At 39.6% G+C, this 24,370-nt stretch overlaps 1 protein-coding gene across 6 annotated transcripts in view; it reads right to left on the bottom strand.

Annotated features, from left to right (window-relative positions):
- The window catches only part of SPTAN1 (spectrin alpha, non-erythrocytic 1), a 72,538-nt gene extending 48,256 nt beyond the window's left edge, over positions 1 to 24,282 (bottom strand). For all 6 annotated transcript variants that reach the window (XM_073314432.2, XM_073314425.2, XM_073314426.2 and 3 more), the window contains exons 1-16: positions 24,175 to 24,282; positions 14,706 to 14,945; positions 13,945 to 14,070; positions 12,183 to 12,323; positions 9,820 to 9,966; positions 8,952 to 9,085; positions 8,004 to 8,148; positions 7,759 to 7,913; positions 6,338 to 6,473; positions 5,219 to 5,320; positions 4,498 to 4,635; positions 3,668 to 3,778; positions 3,064 to 3,141; positions 2,729 to 2,884; positions 2,071 to 2,275; positions 1,722 to 1,903 (exon numbers count right to left, since the gene is read on the bottom strand). In XM_073314432.2, coding sequence (XP_073170533.1) covers positions 1,722 to 1,903; positions 2,071 to 2,275; positions 2,729 to 2,884; positions 3,064 to 3,141; positions 3,668 to 3,778; positions 4,498 to 4,635; positions 5,219 to 5,320; positions 6,338 to 6,473; positions 7,759 to 7,913; positions 8,004 to 8,148; positions 8,952 to 9,085; positions 9,820 to 9,966; positions 12,183 to 12,323; positions 13,945 to 14,070; positions 14,706 to 14,942 — 2,193 coding nt within the window. In that variant the 5' untranslated portion in view covers positions 14,943 to 14,945; positions 24,175 to 24,282. The remainder of the gene's footprint in view (positions 1 to 1,721; positions 1,904 to 2,070; positions 2,276 to 2,728; positions 2,885 to 3,063; positions 3,142 to 3,667; positions 3,779 to 4,497; positions 4,636 to 5,218; positions 5,321 to 6,337; positions 6,474 to 7,758; positions 7,914 to 8,003; positions 8,149 to 8,951; positions 9,086 to 9,819; positions 9,967 to 12,182; positions 12,324 to 13,944; positions 14,071 to 14,705; positions 14,946 to 24,174) is intronic.
- Positions 24,283 to 24,370: the final 88 nt, after the last annotated feature.

Raw genomic sequence — 24,370 nt, 5'->3', positions numbered from 1 at the left:
TAATTACAAAATTGCGGAGATGGCCCCCAAAAAAGCCATGGGGTCCTGGATTGCCAGTCTCCCCAGCAACTAGGGATCAGGAATATGCCTATGGGACACAGACCAGGGTGGTACAAAGCAAGACACAGATCTCTCTATTCATCCTCCATCTTCCTCTTGGTTCCAAGTCTGGATCCAATATAGAATGTAATGATGATAAAAGCAGATCCAAAGAAAAGAATGGAGATCCAGCTCTTTGTGGAGAGGAAGAATGAATGAGGGATTGAGGAAGACTACGTCAAGCACTGGGAAAAATAAGCCTTCTTTTGGAATCCCTTTTGGTTTCCCACTGAGAACAGACAAACTGACGCTGGTATGTGAACATGGGTTGCCACATTGACTGAGCTGTCTGGAACAGAGGATGTAGCCAGATCCTACCCAGGAACCAACAGAAGATCCAAAGATGACAACACTGGACCAGTTGTTAGACACAAGTCCATAACCCTTGCTACCAAATAAGGAATGGATCTCTGCTTCTGACCCATAGCAGTTTTGTCAGAATTGGACGTATGCTTCAGTTCTGATGCATGGGAACCGGCACTGCTAATGAGGTGTATATATAGAGACAAAACAGCTACAGAGAGCAGAAGCAAAGGTGCCAACAGCCCAGATTCTGACAGATTGAGCAATTCCATCTTCCTGGATCTGGAACCTGAAGTCAGAACTGACCCTAATCCTGCAGCCATAGGGTTTCCATCAGGGCTCGATAGCTGGAAGGAAGGAGGTATGGCACCAGTGAAGGTGGCTGAACTATTTTTTGATCTCTTTTCCAGAATCGGGGTAGTTGGCTCTGACCATAGTTCAGATATCTGTAGCCCCGGGGGGCAGGAACTGAGTCTGACCTTGACAGGAGAAGTGGCTTCTTAGAACACTTCAGTTCCTTGGAGCTGCTAGTAACCACAAGGACAAAGACTGGCCTCTTAGACTTAGGATCCTGATCGGGTCCAGAGGGTCTAGGCTCGAGGGCTTCCTTTAGGAGGAGGAGCTGCAAGCAAGTCTCCCTATCCTTACAGGCTCTGGGAGTAAATGTTTGGCAAATCAAACACCCAGAGGGCAAGTGCCCTTCTCCCAGACACTTGAGGCATCACACATGGCCGTTGGATGCCAGGTAGACTGCCAAGCAGGAAGCACACTTCTTGAACTCCAGCTTCTTCTGTTTCTTCAGTTCATCCATAACCCTGAACTGGGAGAAATCCTAATTCACTAACTATTCTGAAATGAGCTAACACTAACTATTTCTAAGCAGAAAGAGATGCCAACTCCGAAGAGACCAGAGCGGTTCACATCCATCCAGGCACGTTGCTGGAAGGAACTGAAGTGGTGAGAGCACTCGGCTCCCTTAATGGCTTCACCCTCGGTACATCCTCAAGCTGAGGGGAAGATGTGCTCTAGCTGACACTGCTAGAAGAGGTTTTACCTTAAGGTACCACAAGGCTGTGCAGTACCCATAAATAGGAATATGCAGAGTCACTCAAAGAAACACTGTTCCCAGTCAAGTCTTTCTAACAACCCATGTTCAGAGCAAATTCCAAGAACAAAACTGTAAACTCCTGAAAGTACACTGTTATCATGGAAACACTAACAAACCCTTTACTCCATAGACACTAGCAGTTAGTGCTATGTCTAGCTAAATAATCATGTGAATATGCCAGTAAGGGAGGGAGGAAAGGAAACTGTGTTACCTGGTGAGCAGCAACATCTGCTTCCAACAGAGCATGTTTCTTCTGAAGATTCTGAACATTAGTAAGATCTTTTCCATAATCATCAGAAGCCAAGTGTCCCTCCACCTCATACAACCATAGCTCAATGTCTTCTACATTGCGGTTAAATTGCTGCTGTTGGTTGGCTTCACGCAGCTTTATTCCTGCATGTATGTAAAGGATAGAGAGGAGAAAGGTTTTTAAATTTCTATTTCATTTAACTCACTACTCACTTTTTCTCAGGGCTAACTTCTCCAGAAAACGTCTCCATAGCTGGAAATGTCGTTCTATAGCTCTCTTATGATCACTTAGAGCAAAGAGTATATCTTACCTTTGAGCTCAGTGGCCTCCAGCAGTTTTTTCCACAAGCTGATGACCTCATTCATGCGTGCTGCCACTTCATCAGATGCATAGTGATTGACATCAATCAGCTTCTGGCCAGCTTTCTCCAGGGCATCAATGCGACTTTGATTTGCAGAGAGTTCTGCCTCAAAAGCCTGATGTTTTTGAACTTTACCCTGCAGGTTTGATGGGTCCTACAGGTAGGAAAGGGAGAAAACATTTCAGTCTGAAATTGGCATATATTAAAAAACCTCATTCCACCAATCTCATGCTAATAAGTAAGAGCAAAAGTGGAGAACTTACATCAGTTCTTCATATTTACATTTCCTATGTGACTATGAACACTTCTACACATTAGATGGCCTATCCTCCATAACTGTAGTACATATCACAAAGAATACACCAGTTAATTGTGGATCACGTAAGGCTGAGGGCTGTCACAAATGCTGATATAATGTCAAAAGAATTGCAACCATAAGTACCAAGTTAGATAGCAAACCATTTTATCTACAGGGTAAGCGTTTGTTTGCCTAGTGCTGGAATATTCTCCTTGGAATCATGCAGATGACAAGAGGAGGAACTATTTATAAGGCTCCCAGAAACTAATACTAGTTTAACATTATCAGGATATTTATTCTTGTTTTTACCTTATAAGCCTCATCCGTTGCAGTTTTCATCTTTTCATTGACCCAACTCTTTAGTTCATCTGAGTCTCGGAAAAACTGCTGCAGGTGGAATGAATCTGCCAGTTGAGCACGCCGATACATAGCCCTTTCGTGCAGAGCATTACGTCGGCTCAGCAGCTGAATAAGCAAATATCAGTAGTGAATTCTCAGACAAATGAGAAACCCCATCATGTTTTCTTTAATTATAGTTGAGCTTGCTGCAACTCTACTTATTTATCCTTCATCTGTGCCATCACTTATCCTTTTTATTCATATAACATACAAACCAAGCAGCAGCATGGGTTACTTAAACTTACAGCATCTCTTCGTGTAGCAACATCCTCCTTGGCATAGTGGTTATTCTGAATCAGTTTAGTAGCAAACTCGTCCAGAGCCTAAAAAGAAAGGAGTCTTCATTCATCTGAAATACTAAGAATATTTGTGCAAGCTTATTTAGCAAACTAGGCTTTAGCAGAGATGTGTCAGTTGAACTAATCAAAAGTCAAGACAGCTATTTTTAAACCCCTCCCCTATCCGCACCATTCTCCACATTTCCTTAAGAACATGATCCTAAATCCAGAGGATGGTAGATTTATAGCTCCCGTGAGAAATGATTACTGTATATGTTGAAACAATTCAAGCATCATCCGAAAATTTTCTGGCATGGTGTGCAAGAGAGTACTGGATTACTCTGATGCCCTGATTCAGAGGTTAAATGCTATTCTCTGCCTTGATCCTAAATGTGGGTTTTATTCTTTGAGCGAAATTCCATTTCACATACAATTTGGGATTATATTCAAAACCCCACAATCATCTTTTTCTGAAGCTCCTGGACAATGATCTGGGTTCAACCCTTCTGTTTTATTCCTTGCTCATTAATACAAAGAGACTTAATGAATACAACTAATGTAAGCATCTTACTGTGATTTTCTCCTCCTGGGCACTGAGGGATTTCTCAAAGTCTTCATGCTTCTTTAGCAGAGCCTCAACACTATCCAGAGAGTCACCTAGGTCTTCATTTAGAAGGAATGCCTACAGAAAAGAAAAACACTTTAGTGAGCCTTACACTACCACCACTCCCAGTTATCCTAAAGCCAGCTCAGGCAGGCAGCATTGGGTTCATCACTGTAGGATTTTATTGGGAAAGTTTGTGGTACGGAATTGATGCATCTTCTTCTGCTTTTGACAACTGAGGAGTACATATCTAATTTGTATCAGAAATGAAAAGGAATAATCCCTGGTGGGCATTAACTCACATAAAAGAAACATTACACCAATTCAGCTTGACTTGCAGGTTATGTAAAGCAGCAGCATTAGATTGGAATATTGGAGGTCTGGCATTCTTGGTGAAAAAGACCACTAACAGAACCAAGTGAAGAGAGTCATGAGTACCTCCATGCACTATGGTTAAGGCCGTGTGTGCGTGCGCCCTCCCCCCAGCACCTGCGGCACCCTGACCCTAGTTTTAGTAAGGGGTATATAATACAAGTCATGGACAGGTCACAGGTCGTGAATTTTTGTTTACTGCCCATGACCTGTCTATGACTTTTACTAAAAATACCCGTGACTAAAACGTAGACTTAACTATGGCATGCCTGGCTTTGGCCAGAACTAGTTATTACATTGATAAAATTTGGGGGTGGGGGGGCACAATTCAGAAATTAAATCTTATCCTCTCTTTCTGAAGGAGCCAAATGCATGCTTAGTATGCTGTCTAACCAGTGCTGCTGCTGTGCAATTGAAACACTCACCTCTTGTTTACTCATCCAGTTGTCAACTTGTTCAGTGTCTCTGTAGAAAAGCTGCAGGTCCATACACTGTTCATATTGCTGTCTGCGAAGTTCCCATAGCTCTAGAAGGGCAGTTCTTTCATCTGAAAGGATGGTCAGCTGAGGGGCGGGGAAGAAACACATGTTCAATACAGGGAGAGTGGTTCTTTTCCATCTCAATGACAGTACAATCAAGCATAGGCTCTACAAAGCAGTGATTGTGTCTGTGTCACTTTTTCAGTCTCCAGAACACTTCACGAGAGAGTTCAAACACCTCACTCAACTTCTGAAATTCCTCACCTCCCCCCTCAATCAGGGCATCTAAAGTGTTTTTTCAGCCAGCACACTACAACAAAGGACTCTCTTAGTTTAAGAGCCAGTGCTATGAAATACACAGTATGTTCCATTACAGCAAACTTGAAAGCTTGGATAAAAGAGACACTTGTTCTATTAGATCATTCATTTTTCCAATGGGAAAATAAAGAAATGTCACTAGCTTCAAAAAAATGGAGGTTATGCCAAATTGAAGGATGAGAGAAGCATGCTGCTTAAATTAAGGGGAAAAGGGAGCATAATCTAGCCAGATAAATACTTTTGCATCCAGGCTCTTAAACAAAAACTACATCCCTCACTAAATACTAAGATAGGAATGGAAACATATTAGAACTTTTCCAACTCCTCTTTTTAGAGTTGTCCAACTTACCTTTTCTCTAACTTCATCAGAGGCATAGTGCCCAGCAGCCAGCAAGGCCTGACCAGATTCATCAGCAGATTTAAAGCTATCTTCATGGGCATCAATTTCTCCCTGTGGCAAACAACAAATATACACACACATGGTTTCTAAAATTCTAAAGGAAAACAAATCCAACTATTTTAAGATATTAAGATATGAACTTGAAAATCAAGCCAGATACTGAAAATGAAGCCAAAGACAGCATTCAGCTATCTAGAGTATTAACGGACATTCAATTATCTATATATGAAAACAGAGTTCAATCTCTTGTATTAGTAATGTAGATATAATTCAAATGTATCTAGTAAATAGAAGCCACAAGTCAGATTGCAAGCTACCTCTGTGTATTCATGGAAACTCTATAAGGCTGGAGAATTTAGACAGCCATCAAAGAAATTTAGTCATAGCTTTAGTGAAGCTCATGTGGAAAGAGTAACTAGTAAACATGACTTGAATATACAGAAAGAAAAGATGCATGAGTGATAGTAATGTTCTACCTGAAATTATTTTTAGGACATCGTCATGTGGAAACTACATAATGGGACTCTAGGATATAAAACATGAGCCTGCTCAACTATAATTCTGCAGTGTATACATGTGATAATATAGAGGGCGTGATACATACACAGAAGCTAGGAAATTCAAAGTCTACAGCGATCACATTCACTTGACACTATCTTAATTCATTTGTTTTAGGAGCTGAGGAGGCGAGGGGAAAGGAAAGCACGATTGGAGTTAAAATGCTAATCTAGATTCTTAGAATTAATCTCCTTGTTTGTATCGGTTTCAGTTCAACTCAACATTTTTTTTTAAACAAGCCTTTATTGTTTCCAGTTTTTCTTTAATAAGAAATTATCTGAAACATTAGTTCAGTATTTACTCATTTGTGTTTCGACCTATTAAACATGAAGCAAAAATCCAAACTCTTAAATCAGAATAGGCCGCTACCTAGTACATGCAACTGAAATGATATATTCAAAGCATGCTAATGCTACAACATAGTGTGATTCAAAAGACTGCATTAAACTTGTACACATAAACCAGCCTCCAAGTGAGGCCAAGCAGATTAAGCTATATGACTGTGATTACCTTATGCTCCTGATGCCTATCAAGCAGGGCTTCAGCTCCAGCTACGTCATTGGCAAGTTCATCAGCATTAATTAGAGCCTTCATTTCAGTCACCCAGCTGGTAAGGTCACGAAAGTCTGCAAGGAAGCGCTGCAATCTTTGGAAAACAAATGGCAGAAGTCATTTATCTGCACAGGATTTCCATCCTTACCCTTTTTTTGGAACATGGTACGTTTATGTTAGGATTCTGAGAAAAATTCATAAAACTAACTAATAACGTAATGATCATAGTAACCAGCCAAATTACAATCTCAACTCCTGAGATAAACCTGACATTTTTCTATACATTAACGGATTAAAGGCCAAGGGAGATGTTTTCTGATATTTTTAAGTTTTCACACAATTTTCCTCAGGGAAACATGTAGTATACCACCTGAGCTGAAAGAAAAAGAAATACTTCTAACTGCAAAGCTTGCATGCTGGAAGACAAGAGGAAACAAGGGCAGTATTAATGTGGTGATTCTCAAATTGATCTAAAGAAGACTTCTATGTGACCCACAGACCTGCTTTGGTTAGAACAGTGAAGTATGCACAACTGGGAGAAGAAAAAAAAAGAGGCAGTTCAGCCATTTTAGAAAGCTTCAACTGCACATGTCTCAGTCTTCAATAAGAATTCCCTTGTTTTCCTATCAGCTTTTCTTCATATTCCCCTGCCTTTAGGATTACTTGAAAAGGAAATGAAGTCTTAATGAGTCTCTGTCAGGTATCTCTTTGATAAACGCTTTAAAACCCATCAAATTTGCTGGCAAGACCAAGTTTAAAAGGGAAGCAGATACACAGAGGAACAGAAAAAAACTACAAAAGTGACTTGGAGAGATCACAGCAGTGTGGGCTACAGGAATCAAGGGGAGAATCATTAGTAATAAACATAAAATCCTGCACTCTGGGAGAGGACAAATAGCACAACACAAAATAAATATAAACAAACAGCCACATTCAACTGAGTTTATTTTCCAATATTATTTTATGTGACCAAGCATATTTATGGCTACAGAGAAGCCAAGTAATTAGGAGATTGGAGGCAAAAGAGAACAAGAGGATCCCATGGGATACAGGAACTGTCATAGTAGATCAGATCAATGTTCCACCTAGTCTGATATCTTTTCCCAGACAGTGGCCAATACCAGAGATCCACAACAGAAAAAGGTTTGAAAGCTATTGCTATATATTATCTTGGAAATGTAAATCCATTTTTTCCCATTAGAAATCCCTGAACACATTCAGTTTAGAAGCAAGATCATGTATTTTGTGTACAATAGTTGCCTCTTGAAACATTACCTCATTCAAAATCTTGGAAATGGCCTCCCTTTATCCTCCCTGCAACCCTGCATTTAATTTAGGTGGAGATACAAAAGGTCCTTCCAGTGATACAGCATTCCTACCTATAGGAGTCATTCAGGCGAGCGTGCCTCTCTGCTGCCAGAGTGCGGATCTGCTCCCAGTTTGCAATCAGCTCCTCCCGTTTCACTTGGATCTGAGAAGCATTTTGTGGGTGGGACTGCTGCAGACGATCAGCTTCTGCACACAAAGCCTTTACCTAGACACACACACACCATCAAATTGCCATAAGCTTATTACAAGACAATTATATGATTTAAATTACAGACAAAATGCCTACGCTACGTACCTTGTCCTCCAGAGCTGCAAGATCTCTCTCTAGGCCCTCGTGCTTGCGCAGCAGAGCCTGCACACTGGCTAAGTCTCTGCCAAAATCATCTGAGGCCATCAACTGCTCTTTCTCTTTAATCCAGCTTATAGTCTCATCCACATCCCTTCAGAAAGTAACACACAAATTAATATGCATTCATCTCTCTTACAAGAAAAGGAAGAAGGTAAAAAGCTTCTACCTGTCACAAACATCACAATGATGTAGGCCTTCATGACAATAAAGCCCTGGTGATATCATCCAACGGTCATTACACGGAAACTTGTTAATCAATCTTTAGGAAACTAGACAACCCTAGAAGGTTTTACAAGTGTTTTTTAAGGTTTGGGAGCACAAATGGCCAGCTGGTGTAGGGGCAGATCAGGATTTGTGGCTTCGGTTCCTCCCAGAAACAGTCACTCTTTAAGCCTCACTGATTCTACAGGGCCCACCTCCCATGATTACTAAAACCGACCTCCTCCCTCATCCCAAGAAACCACCAAGAGCAATCAGACAGCACAGACAAGGGTGGTGAGGAAAGGAAAAATCTATCAGAGGCCAGAGTGGCTCCATAATGACTAGTTAGCCAACAGCATGAGAGAGGGATACCTCTTCTGGTGTTTACCGAGGCTGGATTTAGAGGAGGGGGCCTTCAGACAGAGGGGAGGGAGACAGAACTGCCATCTGGCAAGGAGAAGGCGAGAGATGAGGGTTTTAAGAGTTAACGAGAAAAATCAGATTATTATTCTGGATGTCATTATAGATGTTGTAGGTCCTTCTTTCAGGAAGGAACAATGAATAAGCTGCAAAACAAAAACATGACAGAGGATGTCAAGTGTTCACACAACCTTAAATGCAGTAGAATGGACCATTAGATATTTATGTGTAGTCAGAACCATAGGCACCAAACAAATCCGGCCAAGCCCATACCTGTTAAAGCGCTGAACTTCAGCTGCCCCGAAGAGTTTTCCCTGCCTCTGAAGGGCCAGCCCCTTCAGACGTTGCCAGCCTGCATTTACTTCATCCTGCTTAGACTTGATCAGTTCCTCCTCAGGATGCTGCTCCTGATGAGCAAAAGAAAGATGGCTTACAGTCTATGGATTTATTTCCACAGACACCAAGACAGTTCCTGTGTTTCTACAAGATCAGTTTATAAACACCGTCCCTTTCCTCCCAATCTTTCAACTTTATAGTTTTACTGCAGCAGCCAAACATCCAATACTTTCATAAGACACTGCATAAAAACCTATACTTCTTTTGTACGCTGTAGGCCTTTGGAAAACCAATCCCCGCATTTGTCCTGGGATCCCATGCCTTCTCACGCCCAGCTGATAACCAGGTGTAGAAAATGACACTTTAGTCTTGGATGGCAGTGGAGAAACAGTTTTAACTTCAGGTCTTCATGAGAGCTTGTCAGTTACTCCTGTAAAACCACTCCTCACAGAGTTTTCCTTTGAGGAATGTTCTTGTCTAACAGAGCTTTACACAACCTACCCAGCAGAAGAATCCCTGTTGAGAATATTCAGCATCTATAGATCTACCCCATATGCAAGTACAGTTGCCTCTGTTTCCCTCCAAGGTGACAGCTGGCATAGCACAGCAAATTTTTGCTCACTGAGTTTCAATTGTTGTTTCCACAATTATCACAACAGATTTCAGATACTTACCTATATTTGTATGCTATCAATTTCTGTACATTTTTGAGAAACAACTACTGTTTCAATTTACAACCCAACACTCCTTAAAGAATCTAAACAGCATCACTTAGGGGGCCTTTTCACAACACACCGATATTTACCTGGATAAGTTTGCCAGCAAACTGGTTTACTTCATTTACTCTTTCTTCATGGGCTGCCAGGTCTGTCTGAAACTCTTCAAACTTCTTTTGTAAAACCTCAACGTGCTCCAGATCCTGGCCAAGTTCTTCTGAGGTCACTATTGCTTCCTAGCATGTTAGGAAACAAGAAAATCAGTTCTATCACAAGCCAACACACAGAAAACCTATTAGAAACTGGGAAACCAGCTGTTCTAGCTGCAAAATGTTGCCACTTCAAAGACAGTTACAGTGGGTACAGCAAAACAAAGTTCATTATGCTTTAAAGGCAGTTTTAAAATGCATCCTTAAAAGGAACACTGTCAACTTAAAATCCACTTCATCCAAAAAATTTTCACTTACTATAGTTCAAGTAACACTTAAGATTGCTATAATAAAGAGATTAGAGAAAAATATCTCTCTCCTTCTTCCAGTGTGTTTACTTTGCTATCAGTCAGTTTCTCTACAGCAGTGGTTCTCAAATATTTTTTTTTGCGGACCACTTGAAATTTGCTCAGGGTCTCGGCGGACTACTTAATGATCTTTCCAAATGTTGTTTGAACCGTTAGCTAACTATTGTAAAGCGCTTTGGATAAAAGTGTTATATATAAAAAAACCCTTAATAATTAATGTGTTTTTGTTCTACAAATAAAAGCACATAACTCATATTTTAATATCAGTAGTCTTACCTTTCTAATGTGATGGATGTGCCCTCTCTCCCCCTCACCACGGCAGCCCCCAAGCTGGGGCTGGGAAGGAGAGGGAGGGTCTCTCCCCAGCAGCCACAGCCCTGGAGCTGGGGAAAGTTGCCTCTCTCTCTGGCCGCCACAGTCCTGCACGTCCCAAATTCCCCCACCCCCTCTTCTCACCCCATTGCCCCATCCCACCTACCCCCTGTTCCCCCCAAGGCCACCACCTCTCTGTACATGTGCGTCTTCTCCAGGGTCCAGACACCTAATTAGTAGAGCCATGCCTGTGCAACTCCACTAATTAGATGGGTGGCCCTTCATTCTCTCATGTGCAGCCACCCAGGTGAGCACCTTAGAGGGAACTATTCTCAGACCATCTCAATGGAGCTCGCGGACCACAGTTTGAGAACCTCCGCTCTACAGTTATTTGTCTGGTTTGCATGGGTCCTGTCCACAGCAACTATTGTTTTTTGTTTTGTTTTTAATCAGGAAGCTGTGGTTGTAAAAACTGAAAAATTAGCAGGCATACTTAGGGGCAGGTACAGTGACTGAAGCTACTTGTAACTCCTTTATCTGACATAAAGAAAAGGAGTACTTGTGGCACCTTAGAGACTAACCAATTTATTTGAGCATAAGCTTTCGTGAGCTACAGCTCACTTCATTGGATGCATACTGTGGAAAATACAGAAGATGTTTGTTTTTATACACACAAATCATGAAAAAATGGGTGTTTTCTCTCCTCCCACCCACTGTCCTGCTGGTAATAGCTTATGTAAAGTGATCGCTCTCCTTACAATGTGTATGATAATCAAGGTGGGCCACTTCCAGCACAAATCCAGGGTTTAACAAGAACATCTGGGGGGGTGGGGTGTGTGTTAGGAAAACAAGGGGAAATAGGGAAATTTGACATGGACTAGATATCAAGCTGACAGTGTCAGGCTGACTGATTTTAATGAGGGACAGGTTTATGAAAAATATTTTGTAATACTTAATGGCAGTTAAGGAGGATTTACAATTTGAAACTCCTAGTGCCACAAAACAGCGAGTCATCATTAAGAAAACCTAGCTGATCATTTTGTGGCTTTTAAACTTTAGTATTGTGGTTTGTGGTTCTGCTTCCTCAATGTTCAGAGAGGTCAAAAGCAAACTGTTCTCTTGCAATGGTTCTCTAAAGATATTCCAGTCACAGCTAAGTACTTATAAACTTTTCAATGGGTAGCGCTCCCTTTTCATACTTGTTCATTTTAGCATACGTGTCACAAAACCTTACTTTTATGTGCAGCAGCTTTCACAATGTAGGTAAGGCACAGTCAGCCACTATGAGAAATACTAAGGGTTGTCTTAAGCAAAGAAAAGAGTATCATGTTTCATGGTATCCTCAACATACAGAGAATTTCTCTGTTATCCATTACTTCTATCAATTTCCTAAAATTGTTTTTGCAATTGCTGAAATAGGCTAGAATGCTCTGTATACCTACCATTTATATCACACAAAGAACTACAACAATTCATAAAACCGTATTTAAATCCCATATGGTTCCTTAAAACAATAAGACAGTGAATGTTTTGATAAAACAGCTCCATATAAATCCTTTCATGGAATTGGGACGTTGTAAAGGCTATATGATGGAAGTGGATATTCTTTTAACCATAATATACCTTGTCATTGATCCAGTCCAAGACATCTTCACATTCTCGTAAGTACTGCACCAGCTTCTGGGCTTGCAGCAGCTTGATCCCCTTTTCACGCATCTTCTCTAGCAACAGCTCCCAGAGTCGATGAAGCTCCTGCAGTCGAGTCTGAAAGACATAAATAAGATGCCGACATTATAATTCTATTTCATAAAATATGAAACTTTGCAATGCAATTATTTTCTCAACTCCTAAAATGATAGAAATTTTCATTTGAATCCTATTTTCATAAATGTTACACTAGGTAAAGCAAGAATGAACTTCTGTCAACTAACAAGACCACCATTAGACATTTATGTGCAGTCAGAGTCATAGGATCTGAAGAAGAGCTCTGTGTAGCTCAAAAGCTTGTCTCTTTCACCAGCAGACAATGGTCCAGTAAAAGACATTACCTCACCCAACTTCTCTCTCTCTAAGCTTTAATGGAAATTAAAAGAAAAACACACACACACAAATTGCAAAACAGGAAAACAGCTGTTTCACCCATCATTTATAACACTATGCACACTGAGATTTGGAACATAAAAGGCAAGTTAGAGGAGCTTTCAGAGATCTAACATGGATACATACTTAAAGGTATTTAATAGGCTTAGTTATAGAGGTGTATAGGAGAGAAGGAGCTCACGCTATGTGAATCTCTAACATTGTCCAACAGCACACTGCAAACTATCAAAGAGGAAGAAAGAGGCATTCAAAGAGAAAGTGACAAAGCAGCATTGCACAGTCAAAGATTCACCTACTCGTATATGGAGCCCAACTTGAGTAGCAGTTACTATTGGGCGCTGTGCAGTCCTGTATGGCGTGAAAGACTAAACCATGGACAGACAGGTTACTATTCCAAACAGAATACAAATTAAAGTTTACATTGATCACCATGTCCCAGGATTTTCAATATTTTTAAACAGAATTAGACCACTTATTTGAAAAGTAATTTTTTACTTTTGTTAAGGATAAATTACAAGATCAAAATATCCTTATGCAATGAGATGGCTAGGGCTAATATGCATAATTTATAAAAAGTGCTCTAAAATAATGACACAAATTGGTCATTGCGCTTCTGTAAGCACCCTTAACTCAGCTATATATTAGAAATGTAATAAATAAAATTAATCAGTAAATTTGATAACTGTGAAAAGAAGGACCCTTGTCACTGATTTCTCTTCTTTTTGAAGAACTTTACCTTTTACAGCCTTTTTAAGAAGAAGTGACAAAAGAAGAGCTTTAAAATATTTGGAAAACATATTTGTTCTGTTAAAGAGTTGTGCATCACTGACATCTGCAAACTAGTTATCCATTTGCATAATTGCTATGCAAACTTAATCAAGACCTGGAAAGGGTGGATTTACACCCCCGCCCTCCCCCCCGCCAAATAAGCCTTAAAAAAATGGATGAGTGCAAAGTAAGAGCAGTAGTTTAGTAAAGCACAGTAAAGCATAGTCAGAAGTAAGCTAGAATAAGAAACGTAGCCAGAGGAATGAGAATACGAAAGAGAAGGAGTAAAAGAGAAGCACTGATAGAGGGTTCAAAGAAAGCTATTTTAATAAGAATCCAGAATTTGTCAAAACATGTAGCTAATATAGCATAGCAGCAAGTGTTTTAAAAATCGACTTCGTGCTGTGATACACAGTTTGGGAGATTTGGAATGAAGAAAAGTTTTTAGAAAAAGGAGATAAAAGTGCCTATCTACACTGAAGAAAAAACTTGTAGAAAACAGATTTCTAGCACTCACTCTTATAGTTTCAGATGCAAAATGCCCTTCGTTAATCATCTGGTTTCCAGTCTCATCCAGTTTAATGATAGCCCCTGAATTGGCCTGCACCTCAGCTTCAAAGGCTTGGTGTTTCTGCAGTTTCCCCTGTAAGTAAAACGTTAAAGATGACGACTAAAATCTGAGGAGCTGCCTTCTTCCACATCCGCTCCCCCCTCTCTCCCCCCCAACACCAGTACATTTATTACACTTTTTGCACTTGTAGCAGCGTTCACAGACAGTAAAACAGCACATTTGAAATAACAGCTGTACCACGTTTCCTGGGCGGATTCAAACATCTCAATTTTAGTTATTTTATTTTTGTTTGCTCGTTGTGCTGCAGAGCTTTCAAACACTTTGGAGGTAATCCCTCCCACACAGCATATTTTTCTGCAAATGTAATTTTTATGGAAATAATAAGAATTTACCCAAATCTACTCATATAATTGAAGTATCCACTAGATTCTGGAAATAAAAAGGCTGTATTGACATTCCATTCTCTTAAGGGCCAACAAGATTTCAGTGACTAACCCATCATTACAATACGCCATTTACAGTGGATCAATTTAGAAACCAGTTTACTGAAGAAAGCTTTGTAGATGTTTGCATCCAGCTCCTTTTATCACACTATATTATTTCAGCTACATTTTTACGTTTGTTGTACTTATTCCACAGACTGAACCTGGTATGCTTGGAGGCCAATAGTGCCGGGGTGAAAGGTAGGAGACAGAAATAGGATGTACCTGTAAATTGGTTGGGTCTTTGTAATTCTCATCAGATGCAATCTGGAGTTTCTCCTGGATCCATTTTTCCAGCTCATCTGCATCACGCTGGAAAAACTGGAATCGATAGGAATCTTCAAGCTTTTGGCGTCTCAGAGTAGACAGTTCCTTGAACCTGTGGTATCGGTCCAAAACTTGCTGGCGCCTCTCTTGGATATCCTCTGCTGTTTCCAGCACTTTTACACCACTTGGATCCATTTTCTGAAAGTCAAAAAACTTCAATTAATAACTTTGCTTCTGACATGAAACAAAGGCAAATATGCCAAGATCTGAGAAAGTAAAGTTTGTTTTTAGTCTCACACATGGTTTACTTACAGACCTAGTGTTTTCTGTATAAAGAAACCCTTCTATCAAGAAAGCATTACAAGGGAAATGCCCATGAAAAGACTCAACAACCACTTGTTTCTTAAAAGTCCTGATGGGAGATCAAAGAATCTACCCAGCAACATAAATGACATTTATCCACCACAAAAGTACCATGCTAGAATCTGGTAGAAATATACTACCAGAGCTAAGTATATGGAAAAAAATAAAAAAACTGCCCCACTATTTCTACTGTAAAAATGTTTAAAATCTTAGGGTTGTTTATTTAAAAAAAATGCTTATAACAGAAAGACAAAAAATATTACTGCTTGTTACAGAATGGCTAAAAGGCCCTATTTATGTTCTCCTCATTCTCTTACATAAAGAAACTTGTAAAACAAAACTTTCTATTTTACATAAAACTTTAAAACCCAGTAAGCTCACATTGTACTTCACAGATGTCAACTTTTGGGGAAGGAAGAGAAATAGTAGGATTTAATCATTAATTATCCCTCTCTGCTATATATCTTCATTGCAGTCCTTTTGCAAAAAAACAAATATACATATTTTGAAAATCATTTTTATTACAGGCAGTGAGAAGAATAAATATTGTACTCCTGCAGCCACTTTCCATTAAAGGTTTCACCCCTTTCTACTTTCTTTGTAGCTTCATCAAAATTTAAATGTAAATAGGGAGCTTGATCCTCCAATACCAAAAGTTCTGATGGCACAGAAGTATTAAGGACAAATGGGACCTAAAACAAAATTCTGTTCATCACAGTCAGTGACATTAAGATCTAATACACTTAAACATTTAACCAATCAGTGACCATCCCAGAGATTTTGCAATGAACATTTTGTGCTTATAAAATAAAATAATTTTTCAGGTTTCACCGTTTACAGGCAAATTCTTACCTTAACGAGCAGTTATTTACATGTACATCTGTATTGCTTATCATGTAAATCCTACACATATCAAAATGGAAACACAGTCCAGAGAATGTATCACTCTTATGAAAAAAGTAATGAAAAATCAAATATAGGGAAAGACAGGTGATCTCTATGAGATGCTGTTGAATGAGGAATTATTAGTCTCTACTCAGCTGTATGTCTACATCAGAAATGTATCTGGGTATGATTTCATGCAAAATTCCACAGGTGGGAAAAATATATGTTACAGATATATTTCCTCTTCAGATTCCAGACACTTGGAATGGGACCATCCAATAAAAAGGAACACATGGAAGCGAATTCACACATTCCAAAGCTTTCTTCCAGCACAGTCACACCCTGCTGTAAAACAGCCATTTCAGCAGCAGTTGTTACACTTGTGAACTCTTGAGGCCCCGCTGCATTGCGGCAGTTAAAGTGAGGGGATGGAAATTCTACTATGCATTAATTTTTGAAGTAATAAAAATGGGTGTTTCACCCATTTCTTTCCAAGAAAACTAGCACATGAAAAAATCTGCATGCACTATATTGTTCAAATATACTTAAACTTCAATCTGATAAAAATGGTAACGCCTCAATCAGATTAGCAAATCTGAATCTCACATAACCATAAACTCCAAATGTAATCTCAGCTCAACTACACGTTAATTTTACTGACAAAGTAGTTGCTCTTTCCACTGTGTTTAAACTCAGCCTTCAAGCAGGGATGACATGTTGAGTACATAAACCATTCACTACTAAAAATGCATTTCTCCTGTCCTGTTTTCTAGTTATGATTAAATCCATTTTTAAAAAACTGCTCAAGAAAGGTGGGGTTGGAGAGTGTTTTAATCCTGATTTGCACCTGCTCAACTATATCTTATCTCATTGCTGCCTATTCTGATTATTTATACTACTAGGAAAAATTAAAGTCATGTTTTTTCATTAGACTCCAGTTTTATACTCTTTGGTTATAACACTACTGTTAACTACTAAAAAATGTCTTCAATAGTTTATATTTAAAATGGGAAATATCTTATTTAAAATGGGAAATATATTTTGTAATTCAACTAGTTAACTCGGCTATCTTTTTGCTGGAACTTGCAAAATAAAAGACTCTTTGTAACTACAGTAAGTAGACCAAGTCAATTGTAAAAGAAGTGCTTTGGTCTAGCAATAATGGACTGTTCTTTCCTGCAGCAAATCAGCGGACGTCAGCATGCCTCTGTTCTGCCAAAATGTTATCAGCAGTCACTGGGGAGCTCTGAGCATAAAAATCATCGATGCTGCAGAATGATGCAGTCTGCATTCAGTATTTTCATCTCAAAATTGAAGTAACCCTGTTTGGAGCCAAAGAGCAATTCATTGACTTGTTTCTAAATCTTCTGTCGTTTAATTGTATAACTAAAATGTTTCTGTATAAAGGGCTGCAACAGTATAAACAAGGAAAGCTATAAAAGCAGCTTAAGGTTGTTTACATCTAAATTACAACAATGTTTATGTGGAATTTTTTTACTCAAATGACTACAAAAACAACAAGCAGTACGGTGGCACCTTAAAGACTAACCGATTTATTTGGGCATAAGCTTTTGTGGGTAAAAAACCCACTTCTTCAGATGCATCTGGGTTTTTTACCCATGAAAGCTTATGCCCAAATAAATCGGTTACTCTTTAAGGTGCCACTGGACTCCTCGGACTCCTCGCTGTTTTTGTGGACACAGACTAACACAGCTACCCCTCTGATACTTGGCATCAAATGACTGCTAGCTTGACACCAGATAACTCACTTCATTCTTGGTCTCTGTACTTACAGACATCACATTCCACACATTATTGTGCTAGATGATTGAGACTGGTATAGTGCAAGACCAGCCCCTCCCATTGCAATCTGCACTGGGCTGATAAGGTCAGACAGACAGAAAGTTCCAGGCTGTTCAGGGAGGCTGTCTGAATTAAATAGGTTATTTCCTTCTGAAAACCTGTCTTCTAGATAGCTAAAACCAGCAGAAAAATAGCTCCAAAGTGGCACACATCTTCCTTAAAAATGCTTTGTGATCTTTCTACATTTCCCATTATTCTTAAATACTGTGAACTATTTTTTTAAAAAACTTATCAATCATCTCTATGAAAAGCTTGCAAGTTAATAGTTTTAAAACTACTTTGTCTCAGATTTACTCTTCGATTTTCAATTTATAATCATAGTTTGTGTTTTAAAAAAAGACTGCAATGCCCAGTGAATGGAATGAATTTTGAAACAAAAATGTTTATTACCCCCAGATCTCTTCAAATGCACTGTATATGCCAAGGATTAGTCTTCTACAATAATTTTTTTAAAAAAGAGGTATGCTAAGCATTTGAATGGGAATGTTCAGCTGTGGATATTTATAGATACAACAATGCAACAGTAATGTCAGCAACATCATTCAACCACGGAAAGCAGTTGTATCTAGGTGGGTTAGCAGGAATTATAGTTTTGGACAATATAATGGCTGTCAGCATTTTAATTTCTAAATCATGTTTTCAGGGCTTAAAACTTGACTGCAAAATTTGTAAAGTGCTCAAATTCTGTATACAAGATCTCAGCACAAGACCATTTTTATAATTACCCAAAGCTACCCAAACTTTAATTTTTCTAAGTACCACCCGGGTATTATGGTGATCAGTACTTTTGGAATGTAATAAAACAGTGACCATCTCTTAAAATAAGCACTTACTGTTTAGTATAGTGTCCTCCTATTCTGACAAAAAAGACTTAGCAGTTTCAGACGCCTTTTTTGTATTCATAAGAATTAAGTATTTTAATGATTTTTCATAGCTATCACATTACAGGCTTTTCATTTTCTTTCCTTTGGGAGAGAAGAGAAGGGGCGATTCTTATTAAACAAAATCAAATATTATACATAAGTAGTAAAAATTTTATACCCACCATGTCAATTTTAATATGGAGCGAGGCAAGGTGGGTGAGGTAATATCATTTATTGGATCAAATTCTGTTGGTGAGAGAGAGAGAGAGAGAGAGAGAGAGAGACACTTTCGAGCCACAAAGAGCCCTTCTTCAGGTCTGGGAAAAGAATTTTAATAGGTAGACATCTTATTTTCACTTGTTCCATTCAGGGCTTTTCTGAAGTTTTTAGGCAACTAGTAATCCTTATCTGAAACATTCATAAAGTTTAAACAGCTACTAAAATTTATAATGCCAATTTTGGTTTTAACTTAGTTAATGTAAGTTATCCAAGATGAAAAAGGGAGAAGAATTTCTGGAAAGGAAGTATGGTGGGGCTCCTTAGGTCTTTGAAGAAAATTCCGTGTGCTGATATAATGTTGGAAAGGCAGTGAAGACGACATTGAAGTATATTATATTAAAATTCATTATGGGTTTTGTTAATTTACCCTACTATAAGAAGGGAAATTAATACCCACTCATTTAATTTACTGTTGTTGGAAAGGATCTTTTTAAGTTCACAAAAATCACAGTAAGAAAGACCACCCAAATGCTTAGAAACCCCTGCAATACACAAGCAAAAATGGGTACGTGAAGGAAAGTGTTGCAGTAATAAATTCAAATGTCTTGGTTTCTGCCTGTTTAAAGTCAGATCATTTAAAGCTGCTGCATATTAGTATGGACTAATAGCAGAATAGGCAAAATTCAAACAGAAGAATCTAATAGTGCATTACGTGGACACAAGAAAAAGTACAAAGAAACTGTAGGAGTAAAACACTGGACACAGCAGTCTTCTTTAAAGTATGATCTCATGGTTTGCACACTGACAACTATACATTTTTAAGAATGCAAGATAGTCAAACGTTTTCTTTTTAATTTTGGCACTTTGAAGATGATATATAAAATAGCTGAATTTCACCACTGATTACGGTTCATTAGGTACAACTCTTAACTATGACCACAGACCTTTAACGTAACTATGCAGAGGTCAGCAGGGATTGCACTCTGCATTGAAGCTCATGAGAAGGCAAATTACCTTGACTGCATTGCATCAAAATCCAGAAATACGGAGCTGAGAAACAGTGTGATCCCAGTGTAAATAACCTTTTAACTTACAACTTTTTTCTTAATAATATTATGTTGCAATCATCACCTCTTACTGTAATTAAGATACATATATAAAAAACTTATTTTACCCCATAATAAGAGACTTTATATTGCTCTTAATTACCCAGCTCAAGTTCTGTTCCTTAATCTTATTTATTTGACCACCATTTTACAAAAACCCACACATCAGTGGCTACCCTGCAATTATACGATTGCAGTGTCTGTATATATTGATAGAATAGGAAACAAGGCCAATTTTTCAGTTTACAGTAATTTACATTACACAGTACATCACAGTAGATCTTCAGATGCTGTAATCAAAAATATTTTCTTGGCCAACAGCCCTTTAAAGCAAAACAGAACTTTATAAAAGTTAATACACAACAACAGTAGATCAGACAAAACTATGATCAGGACAGAACAATGATCACACACCATGCGTCACAGAAGAAAATGAGAAATCTTTAACAGAAAAAATTCACAATCTACACTCCACAGAGTACAAAAAAGCAACTGCTATATTTGTCATGCTGTATTTTACGCTCTAGAGTCTATACACATACACAACTCTCAAAACAGGCTGTTTTTTGGCACAAATAAGTCATCACTGCAACAAAGGCAGGCAAATGAAGAAAATGACTCCATTACATGCATTTCATAAGATACCTGGACTTTGAGTTTACGAAACGATAACATGATGGAGGAATGTAGAGTCTAAAAGGGAGGTGGAAATCAAGATAACATACCACTATCTACAAATGTAGTAACATAGGTCAAACAAATGCAACTTCTGACAAAATACACATTCTGACAAAGTAACATCTTTCTATTTCCTCTCCTCACCACATGTAATTTGGAATGATTGTTATGTAAGCTGCTGCATGCAACAATGTTAAGAATATCAATATTCAAATGTAATTAAAACAATTGAGAATTGACTTAAGATACACAATTTTCATTTAAAAAAAATTAAATTAAAGGAAAAAAATTACAAGTAAAGAAAGTGATCTCACTTGGTAAACTACACTTCCATATACAAATTCATCAGACAGGATGACTTAAAATACAGCCTCAGAAACTAACACGCTTAACAAGCAAACTTTAAATATAAATCTCCTCCAAAATACTTAAATTCACTTCCCATGTAAAATATGTGCAGTAAATAAAATCTGTGACAACGTATTTTTTTGGGATTGCTGTTCAAGGATTATTAAGTATGGCTGATACACTGAATTTTAACATCTTCAGTTCCCTGCATCCCCTAGTCCGCATTTTCCATGAGTATACTGCAGTCCATGTTCTTGTACAGGGACAACTGCAGTTATGTGCCTTTGTGTTTTCTGAAGCAAGTGCATATCTAGCATGGCATTATCACACCTTAGGGTAGATCAATTACAGCAGTAAGAAGGCAGATTGCCACCTTATTTGATACATGGCCAGCAACGGGCACATGGTGCTGGACTGCACTTGGCAGTCTACTTCAACAACATCTGCAATCTGCTCCACCCCATTATTCTGGTGCCTGCTCCAGAGACAAATTATGGGGCGGGGAGGAGAAGAAGGAATACTACTATATCAGGATAAGAAAAGGCTCAGTTTAAAATTACTTGCCCCAGACTGGTGGGCAAGCAAGCAATTCACACCCCAAGAATGAGTCTGATTTTATCCAAAAATATATAATAGATGAATACCATACAAAGTTATTACACAGGTAAAATTAAGGCAATGCAGAATTTAAAAATTATTTTCATGAAGTGATGAGAGGGATAGTTTTAAAATTAACAGCTCACAATCAGAGGTGCCACCCTGTCTGAAAAGACTGAGACTGCTCTTACCTTGCTTGTGCATAGGGAAAGATGGTAAACAAGACTTAGTCTGGGATGGGGTCAATACCACACTTTAAAATAAAATGTGTTTGTTAATCTCACCAACTATGGAGCTCACAGAAGCACACCATCTATTATTTTTTATTGTTGAACCTTGCTTTGACCTTTCCAAATACAAGATTTCTGTTACAACAGAAATGGAAATAAATTACCCCATGCAAGCACTATAACCTCTTATCTTAATTCAATGATTTTACACAGTCCAGTGGTTCCATTACTACACTTATGAACCCTTCACAATGCTGCAGAAGTCTTCCTAGCTTTCAATCCTTTTGTTCGTTCTTTTCAGAACACATTTTATAAACACAAACACAAAATTCACAGCAAGGCTGATTTGTTAATTGCATTAAAATGCACAAGGCTATCCAGTGATTTTTTGTTTTAAAGAACATTTTATTTTGAACCAGTATGAAATTCTGATCAAGGCCTCTCACAAAAAGCAATCAATAGAATCTTCTACCACTTTGGTGTGGACAGAAAACCTTAAAAGGAGCATTCTTGGTTCAGGACACATTTTTAAATCAGAGATACAGAACCATTCCCAGGGGCTATTTTCTGCATCCCATTCTTCACATCAACATACCTGTCTTCCTGAGCCTATTTAAATCTGAGTGACAAATTGCTCAGTAGCCATGTATATTTTAAGATCAAATGATTGGAAAGTATAATCATTCACTGAAAAATGGTATTAAAGAACCTGACTAGAGAATAAAGCTACCATAATATTACTGCTGCATACACATGGACACTTCGAATACCAAACAAAAATAACTGTTTCAAATATTAACATAAATGATTACATTACTGAAATACTTGTAAACTGCCAAAAGTATATTTCTTTTACTATACATGGATAAGCTCCATTCAAACAGAACAAACATGGCTGACGTTCCTTTGATTTATCAGAAATATGTTATGATGAGTTCCGTAATTGCAGGAACAAGGTGAGAAAGCCAGGCCAAAATCCTGATTTATTTTGTAAAGCGAGCCATGATCCTCCTCTTTCCCCCCTTATGTCAAGCATCTGGAGTCTTGCAAAGTCACACATTTGGAAGGAGACTTTATCATTCATTTTAGGGGATTAATTTAAGGCTATTTAAAAGCCTCTTCCAGTTAGGATGAAGGATTTTGCTGTGTGTTTCAATCAAGCATTTAAAAATTCCCTCCTGTAACAGTTAAAGTCCAGGATTATTTTAAAAAATATATCTTTATATTGGGGAAGAAGTTCTCCAGCCACCACCTAGAAATCCAGAATCGCTACCTCACTTTTCTGCATCTCCTGACCTTGGACAGGGGATGGGCTTGTGAAGGCTCAGGGAGGGAAGCCATTGCTGTGAAATGAACCCAGGGGTTATTCCCCGCAATCAGCCTCTCTGTGATCATTTTTTCCCTCTCCAGATTTTCCCCCAAAGCTGGCGGGAGTAATTAGGCTGCAAAGCTTGCTTGGGGGCGGGGGTGTGTGTGTGTAAATCTCCCCTGCTCTTTTTGTGGGGAGGGAGATTTGCTGGCACTGTTATTTATCAGGGTGTTTATTCGCTCCTCAGAGCGGTAAATGAAATTCCTGCTGTTACTGCTGGGAGCTACACAGGGCGGATCCGCCTCGCTCTTTCACATCCACACAAATCGCCTGTTCCTCCATCCCCAAAACCTCCCTCCCGTCCCGACCCCATCAGGAAAGAGTAACAGAAATGCAGCCACTCATTACACTACTGTCGTAACCGCCCTGAGCTCGCCTATACTCAAGCGAGCCCAGAGAGACCGGGGGGCGGGGAGGAAGAGCGTCTCTCTGCAGAGACTATGTTAATAGCGATGACAAGAAGCGAGCCTGGGAGGAGAACGTCAAGGCTCTAAATCCATTTTTGGGAAATCGAACAGTAGCAAGGATCCCTCGGCTGCCGCGAGCGAGCTTGGGCGAGCCCCAGGGAAACGGCAGCGTACGCGGGGCGGTGTCGCGGAGCAGGAGAGCTTTCCCGGGTGAGCTTCTGCGCGCACAGAAGGGGGACACCCACCGCTACCCCCACCCATCCTCCGGGCGCCCCGAGGCGAGCGTCGAGGAAGATAGGGATAACTCCTGGCTTTACACCTGTCCCTGCAACGCCTCTATGGCCAACGGGGACTGGGAGGGGCGCACCACACCGGTCTCTCTCCGCAGGCTAAGGGCGCCTGGGAGAGCCCAGCTGAGCTCGCCTTCAACGGGCCCACCCCGCCGCCCGCTCGGGCCGTCGTAGACAGTAACACCCCCCGCCCCTCCTTCCTTCCTCACCAAGTCTGTGTGGAGGGTCCGGCGAGGCGACCGCAGCCCCCCGCTCTCCGCCCGTCAGACAGACTACCCACACGCCACCCCCAGCTCCGGCCTTTATAGAGGCTGGCCCGGATATGACGTCACCCCCACAGCACCGAATGGCTCCGGCCGGAACCGAAGGGAGAGGGCCCCACCCCGCGGAGGAGGTGCCCTGTAC

Source organism: Lepidochelys kempii, chromosome 16 (assembly GCF_965140285.1).
Source record: "Lepidochelys kempii isolate rLepKem1 chromosome 16, rLepKem1.hap1, whole genome shotgun sequence".
NCBI classification, from domain to species: Eukaryota; Metazoa; Chordata; order Testudines; family Cheloniidae; genus Lepidochelys; species Lepidochelys kempii.
Note: the sequence above shows the minus strand (reverse complement) of the source record. Positions and strands in the feature narration are given on the sequence as shown.